At 47.0% G+C, this 22341-nt stretch overlaps 1 protein-coding gene across 1 annotated transcript in view; it reads right to left on the minus strand.

Annotated features, from left to right (window-relative positions):
* The window catches only part of IL21R (interleukin 21 receptor), a 28841-nt gene that overhangs the window by 2577 nt on the left and 3923 nt on the right, over positions 1-22341 (minus strand). Inside the window, exons 2-7 of the mRNA XM_037508072.2 lie at positions 7615-7676; positions 4644-4746; positions 2707-2906; positions 2290-2435; positions 1154-1331; positions 646-736 (exon numbers count right to left, since the gene is read on the minus strand). Coding sequence (XP_037363969.1) covers positions 646-736; positions 1154-1331; positions 2290-2435; positions 2707-2906; positions 4644-4746; positions 7615-7676 — 780 coding nt within the window. The remainder of the gene's footprint in view (positions 1-645; positions 737-1153; positions 1332-2289; positions 2436-2706; positions 2907-4643; positions 4747-7614; positions 7677-22341) is intronic.

Below are 22341 nucleotides of genomic sequence, written 5' to 3' on the forward strand. Positions count from 1 at the left end.
CAATTTTCATGTCTATAAAATGGGAGCAGCTGGTTTCCTGTAGGTGCCTGCCCCGTGCTGGGCACAGGCTGCCTTGTCTGGCTCGGGGCAGGCAGGGCCACTTCACATTGCTAGCACCCAGGGGCACCCTGACAGCCCAGATTCTGCAGCAGGAGCTCTCCCCGTGGCCCCCACCTTGGCCTCAATCCCTAGATGAAGTTGAACAAAATGAGCTGGGGAGGCAGAGCCCCGCCCAAGCCAGCCACTTAGCGAGGGCTGGGCAAACAGTAGCCTAGAGCAGGGGGGAGTGCTTTTCAGTGGCAACATTCAGCAGAAACAACAGTTATCACCCCCACCTGGGGACCCCCCATGACCCCAGGACTCAAAGCTCAAAATTCATTGGCATTGCACTGCAGCGTGCACAGGGTTCAAATCCCACTCTCCCCCTTCATAGGGGCCACTGGGCTGTAACTGAGGCTCAAGGCCTCGGTTTCTCCCCTTGTCAAATGGAGGCAAGAGCCCTGCTGAGTTGCTGAGGCTGCGGTGAGGGCCTGGAGGCCTGCGTGCAGGTGACTAGAGGCACCATCACAGTCAGGGTGGCAGGCATGTCCCCACCCCTGGGGGCTGTGGCCCAGGCTGACCCCCTCCCCAAATCCTGGGGCTCACCTCTCAGGCAGGTGGTTCTTCTGGACTAAGAAGAAGAGGGCAAGGGCTATGAATACCAAGAAGAAGCAAGCCATCAGGTATCTCTTTATCTCTGCGAAGGAAGCGAATATTGGGTGAAATGAAACCACCTTCTGTGAGAGGCTGCCGGGGGGTGTGGTGGGCAGTGGGTCCAGGCAGGGAGGAAATGTGCGGGGAGCTGCTGGCCTTGAGTAAGATGATTCTGGGTGCAAACCCTGCTCCCTCCTGCTTTCTCCAAGCTTCTTTCATCTCATCTGCAAACTAGGGGTGAGGATTCCTGCTTCACAGAGAGACCGGCAGGGGCAAAGGCCCTGCCAGGAGAAGCTGCAGGCACCCCACGCAGGACCTGGCCTGCAGGGGCTCCAGAAATGCTGCAGAAGGGGAGTGTCCCCTCCTTCCAGCCAGGCTGAACATCTCTGAGAGTGGGGCAGCTGCACCATTGGGCCAAGATTTGGTACAAGGAGTCAGGGTCCACCCACTTCCTACCCACCTTCCGACTGGATCTGAATGACGACGGGGTCACTCCACTCGCTCCAGGTCCCCTGGAAGATTGAGCCGGGCTGGGGCCCTGCCCGCACCTGCAGCTCGTATCTGGATCCCTGGTGGAATTCCACAGGCTGGAGGGAGACGCTTCTCACGTCCACGGAGATCAGCTTCTTCTCGGGACTCTGCCAACACAGGGACACGAGGCACAGGGTTGGGGGTGCCCAGGTCACCGGCCTACTAGTCCCACGAAAAGGGCCAATTCTCTCCTGCAGTCCAGAATCAGCCTGAGCCCAGTTCTGGCCACCCCAGTGTGGCAGCACAGCGCCGGCCTGCCTGGGCCAGATGCGCCGCAATGCTTGGTTCTGTTTCTGTCGAGTCCCACTTGCCCAGACAATTGTGGGCACCCTCCCTGCTGGGACTGTGAGCATCCCAGAAGCAGCAATGGGCACCCTGGGACTCTTTAACAGGCACATCCAGTCAGTGGACATGTTCAACAGCAGGTGTGCACGAGAGCCCCATTTTTGGAAGTGTTCCACAGCAGGCATCTTAGCAATGGATGCTTCTGGAAGTCTTCCAGCAGGGACATTCCAAAGCACAGCATTTGTGTAAATCTTCGCCTGGGACCATTTTAAAGGATGGGTAATTCTAGACTCTTCAGCTGAGATTGTTCTAAGTTAGCGGGCTCTTCTGGAAGTCTCCAAGACGCTAAGCAGAGGACTCCCGTAGAGGCCTCTACACTTGAAACAACAGCGGTCCCTGCAACGCTGAGCTCTGTCGAGGATGGATACTCGCTTTAACTGTGGGTGTCCTGAGAAAGTGAGAGGGTGCCAGAGGACCCTGCTTCTGAGACGTCCTCTATTGTGACTGTCCTAGCCTCCGGTGGACAGTCCTCAGCCTGGGGACAGTCTCTTTGGCAAGCTGAGGGGGAGGGAACAGGGAGGGCAAGGGATGGATCTGAAGGGGCCTCCCTCCCCAGGAGAAAAGGGCAGGGGCGGGGGTGAGAGGGAAGGAATAGCTTCCTCCAGGGGTGTCCTTGGCTTCCCAACTCAGCTACGAGTGGCAAGCTCAGCTGCCCACTCCCCCGACACCCGGATGCTTGTGCACTGGCCCCCACTTCCCCGAGCTTCTCTGCCGCCTCACCGATGCCCAGAGGCCTCCCAGGAGCCTGTACTGCAGCTCGTACTGCAGCTTGCCCTTCAGCGTATAGGCTTCCTCGTTGCAGCTCCAGGAGACGTTGTAATGTCCCGAGAAGGTCACGGTCACATTGAAAGGGGGAGAGGGCTTGACTTCAAGGAAAAGGGCAGAAAGATAAACCGGGTGAGATTTTGCAGCAGGGCAAGATCGGGTGCCCCACCGCTCATGAGGTCAGGAGGAGCAGACCTGTGTGCCCTCGGGTGAGCCCTGGGCTGGGTGCGGCTCCCTTGCATCAGCCTCTCCCCTGAGCCAACAGCAGTGCCAGCAGGGCTCAGAGGAGTTTAGGGGTCATGGCAGCGGGGGAGGGCCGACCCAGGGGGCGTGGGGCCCGGCCTCCTAACTTGGGGGGCTCAGGGTACTCACTGCTCTCGGCCAGGACAAAGTGGCCACACTCCTGGGAGTAGCCGCTGGACGGGTCTGTCTCGTTGACGATGAAACTGTCATCAGCCACGAAGGACAACACATCCATGTGACACATGTACATGGCGTGCGTGGCATTGAGGGGGGACTGGCGGAGGCTGCAGGAGGTGACCTCGTCCGTCAGCTCTCCAAATGGGTCTCGCCTGCAAGGACAGGGCGGTCGGTCATGGCTGGAGGCTGGTGGGGTTCAGGAGGCAGGACCCAGGCAAAAGCCAGAATAGTGGGACTGGGAAGGATCGACCGTGCATCTGAGGTGCAGCTGCCACAGCTGCCCCTCTCCCGGGAGGGTATCCCCCCTCTGAAGCGCCCTCAACTTCGTAAACTTGGGTCATTCTTGCCTGGACTGAGCTTAAATCTGTTCCTGTCAAGGGCGCTAAGCATGTCAAGGCTCCTTCCCGCCCTTCTGTCCATCACCCTCCGAACACCTAGTAAGTGCCTGTGACAATGGCCAAGATGAGTCAGAGGAACCCCACTTCTTGTTCTGAGCAGACTTCCCAGGAGGCTGTTGCTATGGTGTGGAGAGGATGCTCTGACTTTTCAGTTCTCACTGGGGAGAAATGACGGGCTTTGAAGTCTCTCCGGGAGTTCACCAGCTATTTATTTTCTCATGTACATCTTCAAGTGCTGAAAACGACCACCTTCCAGTGCTGACTTGGATGTGTGGACTCAGCTGTCTGCTAAACATTGGCTGAAATAGCCACTTCAGCTAGTTGAATGCTGTCCGAGCCTCTGACCTAGCACCACGGTGGCTGCCCGCCGGTACCCCTGGCCCTGCTGTCCTGCCGCCACTCCTCTTGCACAGTAACTAGGGGACCCTCAGAAACGCCCTGTCACCTGGGCCTGAAATCCTCCAGTGGTTTCTTACCACCCATCCAGTCACCTCTGGCTCCTGCCTGCCTCTCACCTTCTGTGCTGGCGATCCTTCCTCACGCTGGGTCCCTCGGCTCTGGCCACACTGACCTCCTCGCTAGTCCTCAAACTCACCAGCTCTTCCCCTCTCCCCAGACCCAGAGCCTTTGCCCGAGCAGTGCCCCTGCCTGCAATACCCTTTCCCCAATTCACTGGCTGCCTCCTCTTCATCCAGAGAGGCCTGCCCTGACCATTCCCCCTTGTCACTTCCTCGCTACCCCACGGCCCAGACTCCTGTGCCTTACAGCACTCACTGTTACGAGCAAGCACGTGTGGGCTGTTTAAATGTCTGTCTGTCTCCCCAGCCACACCCCACTGCAGAACATCAGCTCCAGGACATCTGGGACCTTCCTGGTCTTGGGTTCTACTGAACCCCCAGTGCAAGCAGGAGCTTAACAAGCTGTAATGGATGGATGGATGGAAGGATGGATGGATGGATGGATGGATGGATGGATGATTGATGCATGATGACAGAAAGAAAACCAACTATTCTTTATCCTGAGCACCATAGAGAACAAGATTTTCTCCTGATCAAATTCTATTCTGGCTTCTCTGAATTATTTCCTTATCGAGGCCTTGACTTTTGAGTATGCACGCCTGTTTCTGCATTGTCCAATTTGAGCAAGAATCTTGCTAAGTCAGTTTATCCAAAATCCTCCATCCTCAGTATTTGACCAGGTTTATCCTCCTCCACCACCCCCAGGGAGCATCTGGGTTCCCCAGACAGCTGTTGTTTCCTCTCAATAATTTTCTATCTACAGACTCCACCCAGCTCCTTGGCTGCACATGCCCAGTTTTCCTTTCTGTGATCAGAATTGAGCCATCTCTCCTCTACTGCATGACCCCTAACATGATGATCTTGAATAAAGTCTGCCTTACCAATCTGTAACCAGGGGTAGTTCTGCCCCACTCTGGCCCTTCAGGGGCTACCCTAGTAGAGTCCCCAGGTCTGACAAGGCCTGGTCACTTACCAGGTTAGGGTGAGCATGCCGGGCTGGAAGGTTACTGTCTCCATGGTACAGGTGACCGTCTGGAAGTAATCAGTGTAGCAGTCGATATCTGAGCAGGCCCATGCTGGAGGGTCAGAGAGACAGAGGCCATGACGGGGAGGCCGCAGGCTGCAGGGAAGCTTACCCCTTGGCCCCCTCGAGGGCTGGAGGATGAGTGGATACAGGGGTTCAAGGACCCAATGACTATGGGGACTTGGGAGCTGCTAAGATATGGGCCTAGAGAAAGGAGAGCAAGGGAGCCTTTGCCACCTGAAAAATCCTTTGAATCCCCAACTGTCAAGGCTGGTTCTGGAAACAAGACTCTCTTAATGTGAACTATAATAAACTGAGCTGGTCCCCACCCCACATTCTCCCTGTGAGCCCAGTCCAGCCACCAGGCCAGCACCCCTCCTGGCCAGGCTCCCTCTCAGGGTGGCTATCTTGAACTCCCCAGATTCAGGTGAACCCACACATTCTGAGAAGTCAGTGAACACTGCTGAAAATACTGGAAGCTCTGAAGGAGGGGTCTCAGTTTGACCGCAGCTGGTCTAAGGCAGGACACTGACCTCAGTGACACAGGGAGCCCTCTGAAGAGCCAAAAACTTCCGAAAACTAAGAAACCCAAACAATTTTGTCAAAATATCTGTATTACCCGACTGCCCAACCACCACTAGGGAGGCACGGACTGCCCTCTCAGGCAATTTTGGTTAGAAGATTTAATGCCCTCCAACCCCCCAACTCTCCCATCCACCCCACCCTCCCAAAAGAACGGCTTCACTCTTTGTTCTAAAAATATAGATGCAATCATAATTAAATGTCTTTCAAAAGTTGACAAAATAACTTGGATAAGTTTTAGTTTTGCTTTGTTTTGTAAGGTTAAGTGCTACTACTGCCATTTCCACCCCCTCATTATTTACCAGAAATGTGTTCCTCTTTTTTAAGTGGATTCATTTTTACTGGCTTTTCCCTATTTTTCCTTGACTAATGAAGACCCAACAAGTGGTGGCACATTCTCTTCCTGGCCTATAACTCAGGGTCAGAAGCTGGATTCAGAGCTGAGGATACTGTGGCTGGAAATGTTCTTTAGTCTACCCTCTCACCCATCTTATAGATGAGGACACCGAGGCACCAAGACCTCTTGTTTTCCCTGTTCTGCGTTGCTCTCTCAGGAAAGGCAAAACCTAATCTGAGCTAGTTCTTTGCCACCACTGCCCAATACACACACACACACACACACACACACACACACACACACACACACACACACAGCAGACATGGCTAATCGATCATGGCACAGTAGCCACATATTTGACAGGCATTGCTAATCGATCTCTACACTCTCTCCTGGGAATCTCCTTAGAGTCCTTCTCTATATAGTTCTCCCAGAGGCCACTACCACGGGATCTGAGTTGTAGAAATGAACTTCTATTCTAGGAGGAAGCTTTCTGCAGGGAGGAAATCAGGACCCTTAGGTGGGGCAACAAGAGTTACCTGAAGCACTTTGAGGACTGAGAAAGGAGCATTGATTTGGACAGTCCCTCAACCCAAGGCTGTAGGAGCTAATGTGTGGCTGTGTCTTCCCCCAGTTTGTATCCTGGTTACTCTCCCTCCAGGCTCCAGAATGGGGAGAGGAGCTGCCATTCCTGGGTACGCTCAAGGCCACCAAGGGACAAGGTTTGACCCAAACTTGGAGTGAACATTGCGGAGAGGATGGCGGTCCCTGAACTCGCATTCAGGTAGCCTCAGGGACCAGAGTCATCCAGCCAGCCAGTCCCCAAGCCCTAGACAGAGAGCCCAGGGACCGTCCCTCTTCCCGGGTTACTGAAGTGTGCAGGAGGCCAGTAAGAGGCAGGAAAGTGGGCACGTGACTCATGAACTCTCCAAAGCCCCCTCTGTCAGCGGGAAATCCCGGCCCCTTGGGAGGGGTGAGTATTTTGATGCCATCATATGGGTGCTGCCCGAGCTGCCTGCACGTGACAAGCAGCAAGGCAAGGCGGTGGAGACCACCAGACTAGGGCGGGTTTGAGACCCCATCCTGGCTCTGTCACTGCCTGGCTATGTGGCAGTGGCCCTGTCCCTGATCTTCTTTGACCTCAGGCCCTCACTGAAAGCTGTCACCACAGCCTGGACCCCCGGGGCCCTGGGGGCAATGGAGGAGGGGACTGCTCCCTGGGCAGGATGCCGCAGGGCTTCTTTCTGGATTTGCACTAGAGTGTAGCGGGTGAGTCCCAGGCCTTTGAGCCAGGAGGGCGTGCTGACCACTCAGAAAGGGCAACATCTGTTTCCTGAAGCAGCTACTTGAGGTTCTGGGTCTTTTGGTAAAAACCAGAGAGAAATGCCCATGAGTCAGCAGAGTGGCGGCTCAGGGCCCCTGGCCCAGCCCAGCCTCCAGTGCAATCTTCAAGTGAACCTGTGCATTACGCCCCGCCTCCTCTAGGAAGGCTTCCCGGATTGCAGCCTAACACCTGGTCTCTCCAGCTCTGGTCTGCAGCGTCTCGACCTCTGATTGCAACATCTCTGGCTTTGGTCACTTTGGTGTCCATGCCTCTCTCCCCACACCAGGGAATGTCAGTGCCTGCCGAGGATCCTATATATTGAAAAATATCTCCTAGAGAAGTCTTGCTTAAGGGAAAACTGAGGTTAGACCAAAGGCAGGACTTCCTCACTCTGAAGGTTGGGAGCCTACAAAGGAGAGCACAGTGGAAAGGAAGGATGGAGTCTCTCACCCTCCTATGAGAGGGGAAGACTATCTTCATATGGCCTGGCCACCTGGAAGATGCGTGAGTTCCTGGCTGCTGGCCCTCTGCTGAGGGGGGCTCTGCTGATGGAGGGAGCTACCACCTGTGCTGGTGTTGAGTGGGCAGACGCCATGGGGCCCGCCCCTGTGGCCTCCAGCCTGCCCACAGGCCACCCAGCCTCCCCTTCCCCCTGCATGCCATGAGCAGCTACTCACCGCCCTGGAGCAGTAGCAGGAACAGGGGGGCCCAGCGGCGCGGCATGCTGACTCCCGGGAGCCTGGAAGAGACGCGTGGTTGAGGGTGGGCCTGGGGAGCAGCAGACCCTGAACAGCCTCCCTCTCGCCCCATCCCTCCCTTGGGAGACTTGCCTCAGAGTCTGGATTTGTCTCAAAACAACAACCACAAGAATACAAAGCCCCAGGAGTTGGAGGAGCCTGTGGTCCCCACAAGGATTTCTGCCCCTTAGAAATGACGGACTTGCTTGGTGGGCCCTTGCTTCTCCCACCTCCTTCCTGTTCCCTGAGCAGGTGACAAGCCAGGGGTGGGTGACAAGAGGGAGAAGCTCACTGCTCACGGCTCCTCTGCCCCCACGAACCCAGCTGACTGGTGGTGCAGTGAAACGTGGGCATTCATCCTTCTAGCACAGAAAGAGGGAGGGAGGCCGGAAGGGGGAAGAGGGGTGGGGTGTGGGGGTGGGGAGGGGACATTGGTTGGGAAAGTGGTATTTGAGTAGCAGGATCTAGAGTCTTCCTTCCATGAAGCATCCATGTTGCCATTAGCTCAGTGAATTGGTTCCTTAATGAATAACAAATCCAAGATTCCCCATAAAGGTGACCCGCACTGGATGCCCAAGAGAAGGCTGTCCCAGGTGATCAAGCAGAGGGCACACGAGTGAGCACACTGGCAGCCAGGCTGCCCTGGCCCTGGATGTGATGGAGGGAGACCTCTTTGCAGGGCCCCATCAAGGAAGAGTGGACTTTGAGCTCCATCGCCAGGGTGGTGATGCCAGGACTTGGCTGGTGCCCCCAGCTCTGTGTCTGCTTGGGGAGGCGCCAGTCAGAAGCCAGTGGGTCCACCTGCCCAGGCCCAGGCCCCCTGCCCAAACAGCGTGCACAGAAGTGTAGCTAGAACTGGAGCCCGGAGGGATGGCCTCGCATCCAGGGACCAAGTGACATACAGGCTTCTTCCGGACACCATCCCTGAACCCAATGGGAAGAACCCACCTGCCTGGGATCCCACTCAAAGGGAGCTCCAGAGGAAGCTTTCCAAATACAAGTCACCAAGTGGGCATGGGTGAAGGGCACGGAGAGGACCAGATTTCCAGCTGTGTGACTCGGCCAGTCACTTCCCCCTCTCTGAGCCTTGTGACATAGAAACATTAGCACCTGCTTCCAGGATTCTGGTGAGAATTCAAGGAAGTGATTTGCAGAAAACCCTAGGCATGACCCCTGACACAGAGTCACCCATAGACAGTCACAACTGACCGTCTAAGGACTTTAGAGCACCTGAAATGGAAGGATACTAGAGAGCTGTAGCTAAGAGTTTCCAAAATTTCTCACTTTGTAAGTCATGTGCACCATTATTTATTCACTATGTTTTCTATAAGTGAATTCAATTAAAAATTTGACTCCAACCTGTCCTAAGCAATATCTATAACTATGTATTTCTTCCCGACACATTTAAGAATAAATCGTATCACTATTAAAAGAAATTCATGTTTGGGAAAATCTCATCTGGCCTCAAGTCCAGTTACCACATTTTGAGGATTTGCCCCCCCTTCACTAGGGTGCCTGTCTACCTCCATGACCCCACTCCCAGCATGAAACCTGGCATAGCACTTTGTCACACTCCCCAGCGACTCCAACTTTACAGCGCAGCAGAAAAGCCCAGACTCATCTCCCAGATCCAAGTTCCTCATCCCTCAGACTCCTCAACTCTGCGCACATGACACACAGGTCCCTAGGGGTACAAGGGGTGCATCTGCTGCTTCTGTCTGCTTGGCATCTCCTCTAGTAAAAGACTCAAACTAGAGCTGACAGGAGCTCTGCTCCATAGGGTGGGTACCCGACCCCAACCTGGCCAGTGAAGCACCCACTCGCCCGGCCACCGTGAGTGGACCAGGAATGCACACCAGTCCAGACAAGGACAGTGACAGCAGTCCTGAGGATATTTTCCAGAATTCTTCTAAGGAGGTGTTTTGGGACACCTACGAGAAGCTGGCAGAAGCCATGTTTGCCACCTCTTACAGTTTGCCTAAAAATAAAGTCAATACTGAGAAATACAGATCCGGAGTCCCCATGGCTTCATTTGATGACCTGGATCCAGTCGTATCTAATGTCTATCCTTGGATTTTTCACTTACATAAGCCCAAAACACCCATTTTGCACAAACATGTTGAATTATGTTTCTGTTGCTTGCCATCCAAGAAACCTGATGCTGTGGAATAGGGCCCAGAATTAGAAGCCCAAGGATCTTGGTGTAAATAATAGTTCTCTGCTTTTCTGCTTTCTGACATGAGTTATCATCTTTAGAATGGAAACAAGAAGCCCACTACACCTGTCAGCTAAAAGGGTCAGTGAGGAAGCAGGTATGACAGTACTTTGTGAACTACAAAGTACCATATGAGGGTGCTGGATTCTTGCTTCTCGCCATCCCCCTAGCACCTCAGGTCCTGTCCTGCATCCCTTGCTTTGCACAAGGCAAATTCTACTGCTGAGTCTTCTTAAATATTTTTTCCCCTCTCATCACTCAAAACTCAGCCTTCATGGGCCACAGGCTCTGTCTCTGTACCCGTGAGGTCACATTGGAAAGTTCCAGAATTCCTGTCATTTAGTGCCTTCAAAGTTTTCACCAGTGCTATCATCTTGCTATTTATCTTTAGCATGCTTCCCAGTTTTTGCTCCAATAAACATATCTCAAAAGAAAATACAGTATCACTACCATTGACAAGTAACTAGTATGAAATAGGCAATAGCACCATCTCCCCAGAGGCACACCAGACCACCTGTTGTATTTCTGAGTGAAGCACAGGAGGGGCCCCAAGGTCTTCCCACTGTGAGAGTCCCTGCAGCCCCCTACCTCTGCAATCTCCTCCAGAGGGGTGAAGAGGACCTGGCAGAGGGTCCCAGCTGTGTGTCCTTAGGCAAGTTACCTGACCTTTCTGATTCTTTGCTTTCCTTCCTGTGAAACAGGGCTGATGACGCTGTGTTGCAGGTTTGTTGTAAGCACGACAGGTATCGCTGCACTGAAGTATTCCAGCACAGTGCAGGATGTGGCGGAGCCCTACAGAGGTGTTTATCCAGTAGGCTCCAGTGTTGAGAAATGATTTCTGGGTTTGTGGTAATTCAGACTAAACGCTGACCAAATCTCAGGAGATTCAGGGGAAGTGGAGAAGTGCAGGGGTAGGAAATCAGATTGAAATAGGTGCTGTGGAGAGCATAAAATGCTTGACTCCACAGCCAACAGAGAAATGCAAATGAAAACCGCAATGACATACCATTTTAATTTTGGCAGATGGGCAGAAACTAAGTCTGACAACATCACATGTTGCTGAGGACATGGTGTAATGAGAACTCTCATTCACAGCTAAAAAAAATGTAAATTAGTACAACTGGCCTGGGAAATCCTTTGGCATGGACTAAGAAACCTGAGCAAGTGCCTTCCCAGCCCAGAAATTTCACTCCTAAGTACACTACTAAGGCTCCAGCATATGTATGCAAGAAGCAGGTTACAGATGATGTCTGTTTTCTGTTTATAACAGCACAGATATGAACAGTGAATAACTGGAAACAACCTAAATGTCCATCAGCAAGCATATGGGAAGATCAATCGTGGTGTAATCACTCAATGTGAAAATGAATCATCGCTTCACACAACAAAGCAGATGACTCTCACAAACACAATGCAGAGTGAAAACAAAGTTAGAAGGAGTACATGCATAACAGCTCTGCCTGTGCCACCTTTAAGACCGTGTAAAAGAATTTTATATGTTGTTTAGGTGAACATGTGTGTTTTGAATGTGTAGATGATAAGCATAAAAAACTGAGTAAAGTTACCAAGGGTGTTGATTATAGCTTTCTTATATCTTTTTGTATGTTCAAACTATTTCATAGTATTTTAAAATAACTATAAACCAGAGACACACTAGGGAGGGGGTGAGGAGGAGGGAGTAGGATCAAAACAAGGGAGGTGGGAATTATATGAGGACTGTAACCTAGATGAAAACGCATACATTGTGCAAAAAGGAAAAATGATGTAAAAATGTATAAAATTTAAAAAAAATAAAAAAAGAATTTAAGGAAAATGAATCTTAGCTTTGTAAGATAAAATATAGAAGGGGACTTCCACTTTTGTCTGTGATGGGGTAGTTGTTATCAGACTAACCCTCATACTGGGAACAATTAAAAACAAAACTAAGCAACTAAAGAAAAAAACACTGTTAGAAGGCACGCGAAAACAAGCAAGTTAGACAGTACTTGAGAGGCTAGGGTGCCAGAGAGAAGGAAAGAGCATTGAAATTCTGCATGCAATTTCCCCACAAATGATTTGCCAAGTCACTGCAAATGTGTTCTATGCCAAGAAACTTAGAAAGCAATTGATAATAGGCTAAAAATGTAGGAAGAGATTTTGGAAATTTCAAAATGCTGAATGAAGAACTGGAATTCAAGGTCTGGCAAGAAAGATGGACCTTGGCAAATACCCAAAAAAAAGTTCTGCCCTGGAAACAAGAAAAAATCAAAAGTAGTTCAGTCTTGACTTAATGGTGAAGAACTGAAAGCTTTGCTTCTCAGATCATGCACCAGCAAGGCTGTTCTCTTATTACATACAGTACTGGAGGGTCTAGCCAAAGCAACTAAGCATGAAAAAGAAAGAAAAGGTGTCTAGAGTAAGAAGGAAGAAGTAAAGTATTTCTTTTATAGATGACATGATCTCATACATACAACATCTTAAGGAATTCACACAAAGAAAACTGTTAGGACTAGTCAGTGAGGTTAGTAAGGTTACAGAATAAACGAGCAAAATAGAAAATCCATTGCATTTTTATATACTAGCAATGAACAATATACAAGTGAAATTAAGAAAGTCATTTCATTTATAATTATATAAAAATAATAAAACAGGAATATAACAAGATGCATACACTGAAAACTATAAAACATTGTTGAAAGAATGGTAGAAGACTTAAATGAATAGATGAAAGATACCCCATGTTCATGGATTGGAAGAATTAATACCATGAAGAAAGTATTAATGTTTGGACACCTCCAAAACAATCTACAAATTCATAGTAACCTCTATAGATATCCCAGCTGGCTGTTTTGCAGAAATTGACGAGATGATCCTAAAATTCATATGGGGTAAGGGGAGAGAATAGACAAAATAATCTTGAAAAAGAACAAAGTTGTCAGACTCAGATTTCTCCATTTCAGAGCATACTAAAGCTACACTAATCAATGCACTGTGGTACTGGTTTATAGATAGACATAAATCAGTGGAGTCGAGGTGAGGGTACAGGAAGACACCAAAACATTTAAGTTCGATTAATTTTGACAAAAGTCCCAAATTTTTTCCCAATGTGGGGAAAAACTAGTTTTTAGAAAAACTGGCGCCAGTATAACTGGATATCCACATGCAATAAAATGAAGTTGGACTCCTACATCACTCCTACCTCACACCATATACAAAAATTACCTCAAAATAGATCAAAGACCTAAAAGAGGTGGGAGTATTAAACTCTTAAAGTAAAATAAAGGTATAGATCTACATGAACTTTTGTTAAGCAAGTTTTGTAGACATGATACCCAAACTACAAGCAATCAAAGAAAAAATAGACACATTGACTAGATAAAAATTTAAAATGTCTGTGCTTCAAAAGACAATATCAACAACAACAACAAAAAAGACAGTATCAAGAAAATGAAAAGACAACAAACAAAATGGGGGAAAGTATTTCTAAATTATATATTTGTTAAGGGTCCAGTATTCAGGATATATAAAGGACTTTTACAACTCAAGATCTAAATAAGCCAATTCTTAAATGTGCAAAATATTTGAATAAACACTTATCCAGAGAAGATACACTAATGAATTGCTTGACATATTTAATCACAGTATGAAAAAAAATGAAAGACACTAGCTGTAATGTGATAATCATATGGGTAATCCCCTTTCTTATAATATAATTATTTTTTAAACCCCATAGAAGTGCATCATTTCAAATAAATATTAGATAAAAGTTAGGGAGAAATGAGTACACTAATGACCAATAAGCATCTGAAAAGATGCTCATCACCATTAGTCAATAGGGAAATGCATAAAAGGACCACACTGTGGTATCACTTCACATCTGCTGAAGGTCTACTGTTTTTTGAAAAGGAAAATACAAAGTATGGGTGAAGATGTGGAAAAATTGGAATCCCCATACATGGCTGGCGAGGATGCAAAATGGTGCCACCACTGTGTTCATCCAGTGTCACAACGTATTTGGTTAATTTGACTCCTATGTTTACAGTGAAAAGAACTGAAAACACAGGTCCCCAAAAGCCCTCTACATAAATGTTCATAGCCTCATTCATAATAACCCCAAACTGGAAGCAACCCAAAGTCCATCAACTAGTAAATGTACAAATAAAATGTAGAATAGGCCCTCCCCTGGTGGCGCAGCGGTTGAACGCTGGGCTGCCCACAGCCTCTGCAGCGCCAGTTTGATCCTCGGCCCCCAAAGAGGGTCCCACATGGCACGACAGACCTCTCCTGCGGTGCCCGCTGCTCCCCTCAGCAGTGTATTTCGTCAGTCTGCCTGTTCTGTTCCCCGCTCTGGCTCTGGTAAATGCTCTCACCCTCCCGCACGTCTGACTGTACCCAGTGCTTGTATAAATAAATAAAGAAATCTTTTTAAAAAAATAAATAAATAAAAATAAAATGTTGAACAGCCATACAATGAAATAATATCCAGCCATAAAAATGAAGTATCAATAGATGCTAAACATGGAGGAACCTTGAATTTAAGCTAAAGAAGCCACATTTTGTACGATATTCCATTCATACAAAATGTCCAGAATAGTTAAAGCCACATACAGAAGACAGATTTGTGGTTGTTAAGGGGGAGCTTAGTGGGGCGGGGTGAGGGGGAGGGAGAGTGACTGCTAATGAGAAAAGGGTTTTGTTTGGCCTGATGAAAATTTTGTACCTAGATAATGGTGATGGCTGCCCAATTTTGAGACTACACTAAACACCATCTAGTTGTACATGTTAAGAGGGTGAATTTTATGATGTAAGAATTTGGTCTTAATTACAGTTTTTTAATAAATTCTTTTTTTTTTAATTAATTAATATATTTATTTATTTATTTGTACAAGCACTGGGTACAGTCAGAAGCGCGGGAGGGTGAGAGAATTCACCAGAGCCAGAGCGGGGAGCAGAGCAGGCAGAAGGACGGAAGTACACTGCTGAGGGGAGCAGCGGGCGGCAGGAGAGGTCTGCGCGCCATGTGGGACCCTCCTCCGGTGGCCGGGGAGCAGCCGGGGATCGAACCGGCGCCGCAGAGGCTGCGGGCAGCTTCGCAACCCAGCGCTCAACCTGTGCTGTGCCACTGGGGAGGCCCTTAATTACAGTTTTTTAAATGAAGGTGTAGATATTTTTCAGGCCAAAAAAGGCAAACCAGAGAAGTTGTCACTGGGAGATCTGCATCAGAAGATATGCTAAAGTGAATTTTTTGGGTAATAGGAAAAAAGACCCCAGGTGGGAAGAAAAGTAATACAGGAAGAAATGAGAAACAATAGAGTATAAATATCAATTGCTTAAAATAATAATGATAATGTCTTCTGAAGTTTAACTGACATAAAAAATTAAAATACATGACCATGCTGTTTTGCATATGGCTGCACCATCTTATAACCCCACCAACAGTGCACCAGGGATCCAGCTTTTCCATATCCTGTTGGCACTGTTTAATGTTTGCTTGCTTGCCTTTGATTGTAGCCATCCTAACAGGTATGAAATATTCACTTGTTGGGGGTTTTATTTGCATTTTCCTGATGGTTAGTGGTAAAAAGGGGTGAGTAAAGTTAAAAGTCACTAGTTGTCTGGCAAGTGATAAAAGTACTAGTATAAGGCAGATTGCAACATAATCAAGTATGCATATTGTAATCTCTAACATGTATGCATGTAAATAAGCACTAAGACAATTAATTATAAAAGAAAGTATAACTAACAATCTAATAGACAACAAACCTAGGATAACCAGTTTTTAAAACTTCATTCTTCTAAAAGATGGAAAAAGAAGAAGAAAAAGGGAACAAAGAGTAGATTGGAAAAAAAAATAGCAAGATTTTAACCTTGAACTTTATTCAATGTAAGTGAACTAACCACTGGAATTATTTTTATACCAAATAAATAATACATTATTATTAGTACATGAGGCTTGTTGCGGAAACACAAGTTAGTCTGACATCTGAAAGTCGGTGGTCTATTTCACCACATTAACCAAATAAAGAAGAAAATGTGTATGATTTTAGTAGCTTGAGAAAACCCTAAAAAATTACAAACCCATCCATTCATAATTTTTAAAACACTGTCAGAAAACTAGGTATAGAAAATCCTTGGTCTGATAAGGAACACACACACGCACAGCTAACATTCCCTAATAGTCAAATACTGACAGTTTACCTCTGGGGCGCAGGAATATCTTGTACCCAAGGGCCTGGTCATTGCAGTAAATCCTAGCAAAAGGAATAGATTCCTAGAAACCTATCAAGACTAAATTATGAAGAAACAGATTATCAGAACAGACCTACATAGTCAAGGATATTGAATCAATAATAAAAATTCTGTCAGAGAAAACTCTAGGATCAGGTGATTTCACTGTTCAATTCTATCAAACATTTAAAGAGGATTGAATGCTGACCCTTCTCAAATTCTCTTTTTTTCCTTTCTCAAATTCTTCCAAAAAATCAAAGAAGATATCACCAAACTCATTTTATGAGGCCAACATTCCATTGATGCAAAAGCCAGACCAATTAAAAATAAGGCATTTGACAAAACTCAACACCCTTTTATAATAAAAACACATAGCAAACCAGGAATAGTAGTAGATGACCTCAATATAATAAAGGTCACATGTGAAGGGCCCACAGTTAACCTCATACTCAATGCAAAAACCTTAAAAGTTTTTCCTCTAAGGTGAGAACAAGGGGAAAATGCCCATTCTTACCACTTCCATAGAACATAGTGCTAGAAGTTCTAGTCAAAGAACTTAGAAAAAATAAAGAGATGAAAGGCATTCAAACTGGAAAGAAAGAAGTAAAATGATCTCTGTTTGCAGATGACCTGATCTTATATATAGAATAACCTGAAGATCATACAAAATATATATTGGATAAATTCAGAATCTGAAAAGAACTCCTACCACCTAATAACAAAAAACAAAGCCCCATTTTTTAAAAGGGGGCTGGGCAAAGGGCTTGAATAGATATTTCTCCAAATATGGCCAAATATCCAAATATGGATATTTCTACAAATAGGCACACAAGCATATGCAAAGATGCTCAACATCACTAACCATCAGGGAAATGCAAATCAAAACCCCAACAAGCGATCGTTTCATACCTGTTAGGATGGCTACAAAGGCAAGCAAGCAAACAGAAAATAGTGCCAATGGGATATGGAAAAGCTGGATCCCCTGTGCACTGTTGGTGGGGTTACAAGATGGTGCAGCCATATGGAAAACAGCATGAAAATTACTCAAAAAATAAAAAATAGAACTACCATATAATCCAGGAATATCACTTCTAGATATGTAACTAAAAGAACTGAAAACAATTTCTCAGAGATATTTTTATACTTGTGTTAGTAGCAGTATTATTTGTGATTGTTGACTGAAGTATGAATGAAGAAATGGGTTTATACACACAGTGGACTATTACTTAGCCTTAAAAAAGAAGGAAACCCTGCCATGTGTCACAACATGAATGAACCTTGAGGACTTTAAGCTAAGTGAAATAAACCAAAAAATCACTAAAATGCAATTACTGTATGATTCCACTTATAGGACATTTCTAAAGTTATTAAACTCGGAAACAGAAAGTAGAATGGTGGTTGCCAAAGGCTGAAGGAAGGGGGAAATGGAGACTTGTTTGATGAGTGGAGTTTCAAACATGCAAGATGGAAGGTTCTAGAGATCTGTTGTATAACAGTGTATTATAGTTAACAATACTCTACTATACACTAAAAATACGTTTTAATCCCCTGCGGATTACCCTCAGAGGGTAAAATACGTTTAATGGTTTATGAAATCCAAGGCTGAGATGTTCTGCTTTGCACCACAAAACTCCTTCTCATTGGATTCTACAGAGGTCAACAGATATTACAAGAGCAAAGATAGGAGTGGTGTTCAGTTGAAGGGGGCTGGATTTGACAGACATTTTTTGTATATCTAGAAGTCCAGCTTGAAAAGTGTTACAAGTATTATGTACAACAAGTTATAATACAAGTATTATAATGAAGTTAATAAAAGTATGTGGGGGAATCTATGGTATTTCTATAACCAAAATACAAAAAATTTTAAATTATAAAATTTGTATTAACGTTAAAAAATCAAACATTCTAATGAAATCAAATGCCTGAAAATAATTCTAATGAAAGATGCTTCAGAGAAACCTGTAAGAAATAAATAAAGAAAATAGAACTAGAGGAACATACTACGACCATGGATTGGAAAAATTAATACTTTAAAGATGTTTGTTCTCTGGGCTTCCCTGGTGGTGTAGGGGTTAAGTCTCAGCACTCTCATGCTCGCACTGCTATAGTCTGAGTTTGATCCCCAGCCAGGGAGCTGCCCACATGGCGTAGCAGACCTCTCCTGTCTCACCTGCTGCTCCCCTCAGCAGTGTATTTCAGTAGATCTGCCTGTTCTGCTCCCCATTCTGTCTCTGGAGAATCCTCTCACCTCTCACACCTCTGGCCTACAATCCAGTTCTTCTATGTACATATATATATATAAATCCTAAAAAAAAAAAAGTTAGATTTCCCAAAATAGTTTCAATGAAATCCCAAGGTTAAAATAATCTGAGCAGGATTTTCTTTGGTGGAAACTGACAACCTAGTTTTAAAACTTCCATGGAAATGCAAAGGGCTGAGAATAGTTCTGAAAATCAAGAAAAATAACAATTTCTGCATACTATTGCAAAGAAAAGCAAATCGGCCCATGGAAAAGTGCAGATGCAGAAATAGACACTTGTGTAACTACTGCAAAGGCCTGGGGAAAGACTGGTTTAAAAATAATGAAGGTAGATTGATAGTCATATGGAAAAAAATAAATTTTGACCGTCTACTTTACATCATACATAAAAGTAATCCTCAGATACCTGTAGTCCTAAATGTGAAAGCCAAGACTACATTCTAGAAGAAACACATGATGATATGTTCATGATCTTAGGGCAGGCTACACTGTTTAAACAGCCCATAGACAACTCTAGCCATAACGAAGACTGATAAATTTGCATCTCATTAAAATTAAGAATTTTTGTTTATCAAAATAATCCATTAAGAGAAAGGGAAAAAAACAGAAATGAGAGATTTTATATAAATATGTATGTACATATATGTACACAGAGACACATATACACATGTATGTAACATATTATATAACTGTATTTTATATAAATATAATATATATTCATCATTCATAATACAAATGATACATACAGTGTATATGCATTTATAATTATATATAGCCTAATTTACACCTACAAAGAATATATCAAGAACTCACTTCTGCTATAATAATGACACCGAACTCAATGTTTAAAAATGGACAAAATCTTAGACATTTCACAAAAAGGACCAACAGCGTATTAAAAGGTGCTCAAAATCCCTACTGATCAAGAGAATGCAAATTTACATCTCCAGAAGCTACGACTACACAGCACCCAAAATGGCTGGGTGAAAAAGAGGCCAACTCCCAGCGCCGCGGAGAGCGTGGAGTAACCGAGCCGCACCGGCTCCACTCCATTTTCTGAGCAGCATCATTTACAGCCTCGCCAGACTGGAAAGAACCCACGTTCTTGGCGTCCCTGCATCTTCTTTGCACAGTGGTGATTCGGGAATGCGATCCACTTAGTTCCTCAGGGCAGCTGTCATCTCCAGGGGGGCCCAGCGGGGGGCTGGGGCTGGAAAGTGAGAGGTGAGGTTTGTGGTAAAAGTAAAATGGCCCGTTTCCCACAGGGGCCAAGAAGAAATCTGGTGGGCGAGTGGGACTCCCCAGGAGTGCTAGAAACAAGAGCCAACAGGTCACCAGAAGGGGAAGTGTCGAGAATGAGGGACTTCCCGAGAGGGAACCCAGAAGAAAGAGCATCTGAGCTGACCCCTGGTCCCCAAGGGTTGCTGCCCACCTACCTCCCACTGGCCTCTGCTCCGATCTCCTCACCTCCAGCTGTGACCCCCCCACCTGGTCTCCATTCCCACTGTGCCGGCTGCCATTCCCCACTGCCCTTCAGAGAAAACCCCAAATTCCTTAGCCCCACATTACACACATTTCAGAACCTGCCCCCCTGACACCCCTCTTGCCCTCTAGTTTTCAGTGTGGACGCCCCTACAGCAGATTCCCGCAGCTCAACCAGGGCCCGTGCACAAAGCGTCTACACCCTCGCACGTGCTGTTTCAGTCACCGCAAGTCCCTGCGCTCCCTGGTCAACCATCAGCCTCCTCAGTCTTTCAAAATCCAGTCCAAATGTCATCTCTGTCAGTCTTGACCTTTCCAAGGTATGAGTCACTCCTTCCTCTGGGGTCCATCACTCCACCAGAGCACACTGCTCACCATGCTCTTATGTTTTTGTGTGTTGTATGTTCTCATATGTTACATGTTGGCTAATTACAAGACTACTATTGCCAGCGATATTTACAGTCAATATCTAGGCAACCCACAGCAGTCTAGGTAGGGACTCCTGTGTTTCTTGATTACAGCCGAATCCCCAGTGATCTGGCGCACAGTAGGTGCGCAAAACATGCTTATAGCCACTAAGTGAAGAGAATGCTTTCTATCATAACAGACTGCAACATTTACCCTAATGTTAAACCTATGTAGACTGTATACTCCCGAGTTAATTCCTATTCTTTTTGGATGCCTCTCTCTTTAATTCAATGCAGTGGGGACTTTATGTAGTTGATAAAGATAGAAGCATCCATGCTCCAACTTTTCTCCCCTGCCTCAGGGCCTTTGCAAATACCATTCCCTCTGCCCAGAATACTTTTCCTTTTGCTTCTTTGCTTTCTTATCCTGAGTTTCAAGTTCTAGTGTTGCCTTCCTAGAAGGAATCCATCTTCTGAAGTGGATGTCCCCTGGGGTGCTCTATGCCTTGCACCCCTGTGTCTGTCTCCTTCATAATATTAGGATTAGTTTAGTAAATGCTCCTGTTTCTTGTGTTTATGACCGTCTCTGTCCAGGAACATAAGTGCCAGGGTTGGGACTTGACTTGTTTGGTTCACCACTGTATTTGGGTACATGGAATAGGGCCTGGCACACAGTAGGTGCTTGAAAAGTGGTTGAAGATTGGAGAATGCACCAATGAGGCCAAGCACCACTGCCTCTGCTATCTTAGGGGCATGCCCTGAAGCAGCCCCCGGGGTCTTGGTCTTCCCATCAGCTTGTCACTGTCTCTAGGAACTTCCCCTCACCCTGGCAACACCCTCAGCTTCAAGATCTGAGTGATTCTGTTATCATCAGATCAGTACTGTGGACCTTTCAAGAGAGGGACTGCGGGCTGCCCAGGGTCACACAGCCAGTTCCCACCTAAGCTGAGCTCTAGGCTGGGGAAACTAGTGGCCCCAGTACAGAGAGGAGGATCTGCTGCTCACTCACAGTAGGACATCTCTTCCCCCTGTTTCCTCATCTGTAGAATGAGGGCAGTGTGAGGGCCCCTCTGGGGGGGGCAAGAGGCAGGGAGTGGGCACAATGGAGGTTGGTGTGTGAGGGAGGAGGGGGTGTTTGTTGCATTTTATTTAAAAAATATTTTTTGCCAGTGGTGGTGGGGGGTGGTTGTGGGTGTCTGAGGACAGGTGTGCTAGCTCCCTGGGATTAGAGCTTAGACTATGGGAAATGGCCTGTCCTTCCCCTTAACCTGTACAATTTCTGAGCCTGTGCAACCTCTCAATCTCTGTCTTCCCAGGTGGGCCATGAATCTCTCTCTATGCAGTCTTTCCTTGGCCTGAACAATCTTTCTCTACTGGAACTTCTCTCAACCTGTGCAGCCTCTCCTGGCTGAGAAGCTTGTCTCACTGCCAGCAATCACCCTGTGTGCATTTACTATCTGCCCTGCAATCTCCACTATGTAGGGCAAACTTGTCCCTTTGTGCAACCTCTCACACCTCACTCCAGCGGCCCCAGACAGGTGGGGTTAGATGTAAGACAGAGAAATAATCCCAACTACCTGAGGCCATGAGGTGGGGGGCTGGGACCAGCCTGACAGCTGCCCTCCAGCCCCTCCTTGCCCACAGGCGCTCACCAGCCTGCCCTGGCCCTGGCCAAAGCAGACTGAGAGTGGCTGACTCATTCCAGAGAAAGTTTGCAGGCCCTCATCTCAGTCTACGTCATCAAGCCCTCTTGGCAGATGAGGAAATAGAGGCGCAGAGAGGCCCAGAGCTTTGCCTGTGGTCACATAGCAAGGAGAGGCCAGGGCCTGAGCAGAGGGCCAGGCTGGTGCACTTGCCCCCTCCCTCGGGACAATCTGTGTGACAGACCTTTCTTTCGAGTTTGAGGACCAGCAGGCAGGTGACCCCTTCAGAGCCTCTGAGGGCCCCTGCCCGCACCGGGGACTATTCTCAGGTCTTGCAGAAGTTCCAAGTTTACTCAGAGCTCTGATTTGAGCTGTCGCAGAAAGTCCCCTTGGCCAGGCGCCAACCCGAGTAGTGGGGGCGGCTGCACCTGTGAGCCCTGGGAGTGTGGGGGG

This window comes from Talpa occidentalis, unplaced genomic scaffold, assembly GCF_014898055.3.
Source record: "Talpa occidentalis isolate TD23 unplaced genomic scaffold, MPIMG_talOcc4v2.1 talOcc4.12, whole genome shotgun sequence".
In the NCBI taxonomy this organism is placed as follows: domain Eukaryota; kingdom Metazoa; phylum Chordata; class Mammalia; order Eulipotyphla; family Talpidae; genus Talpa; species Talpa occidentalis.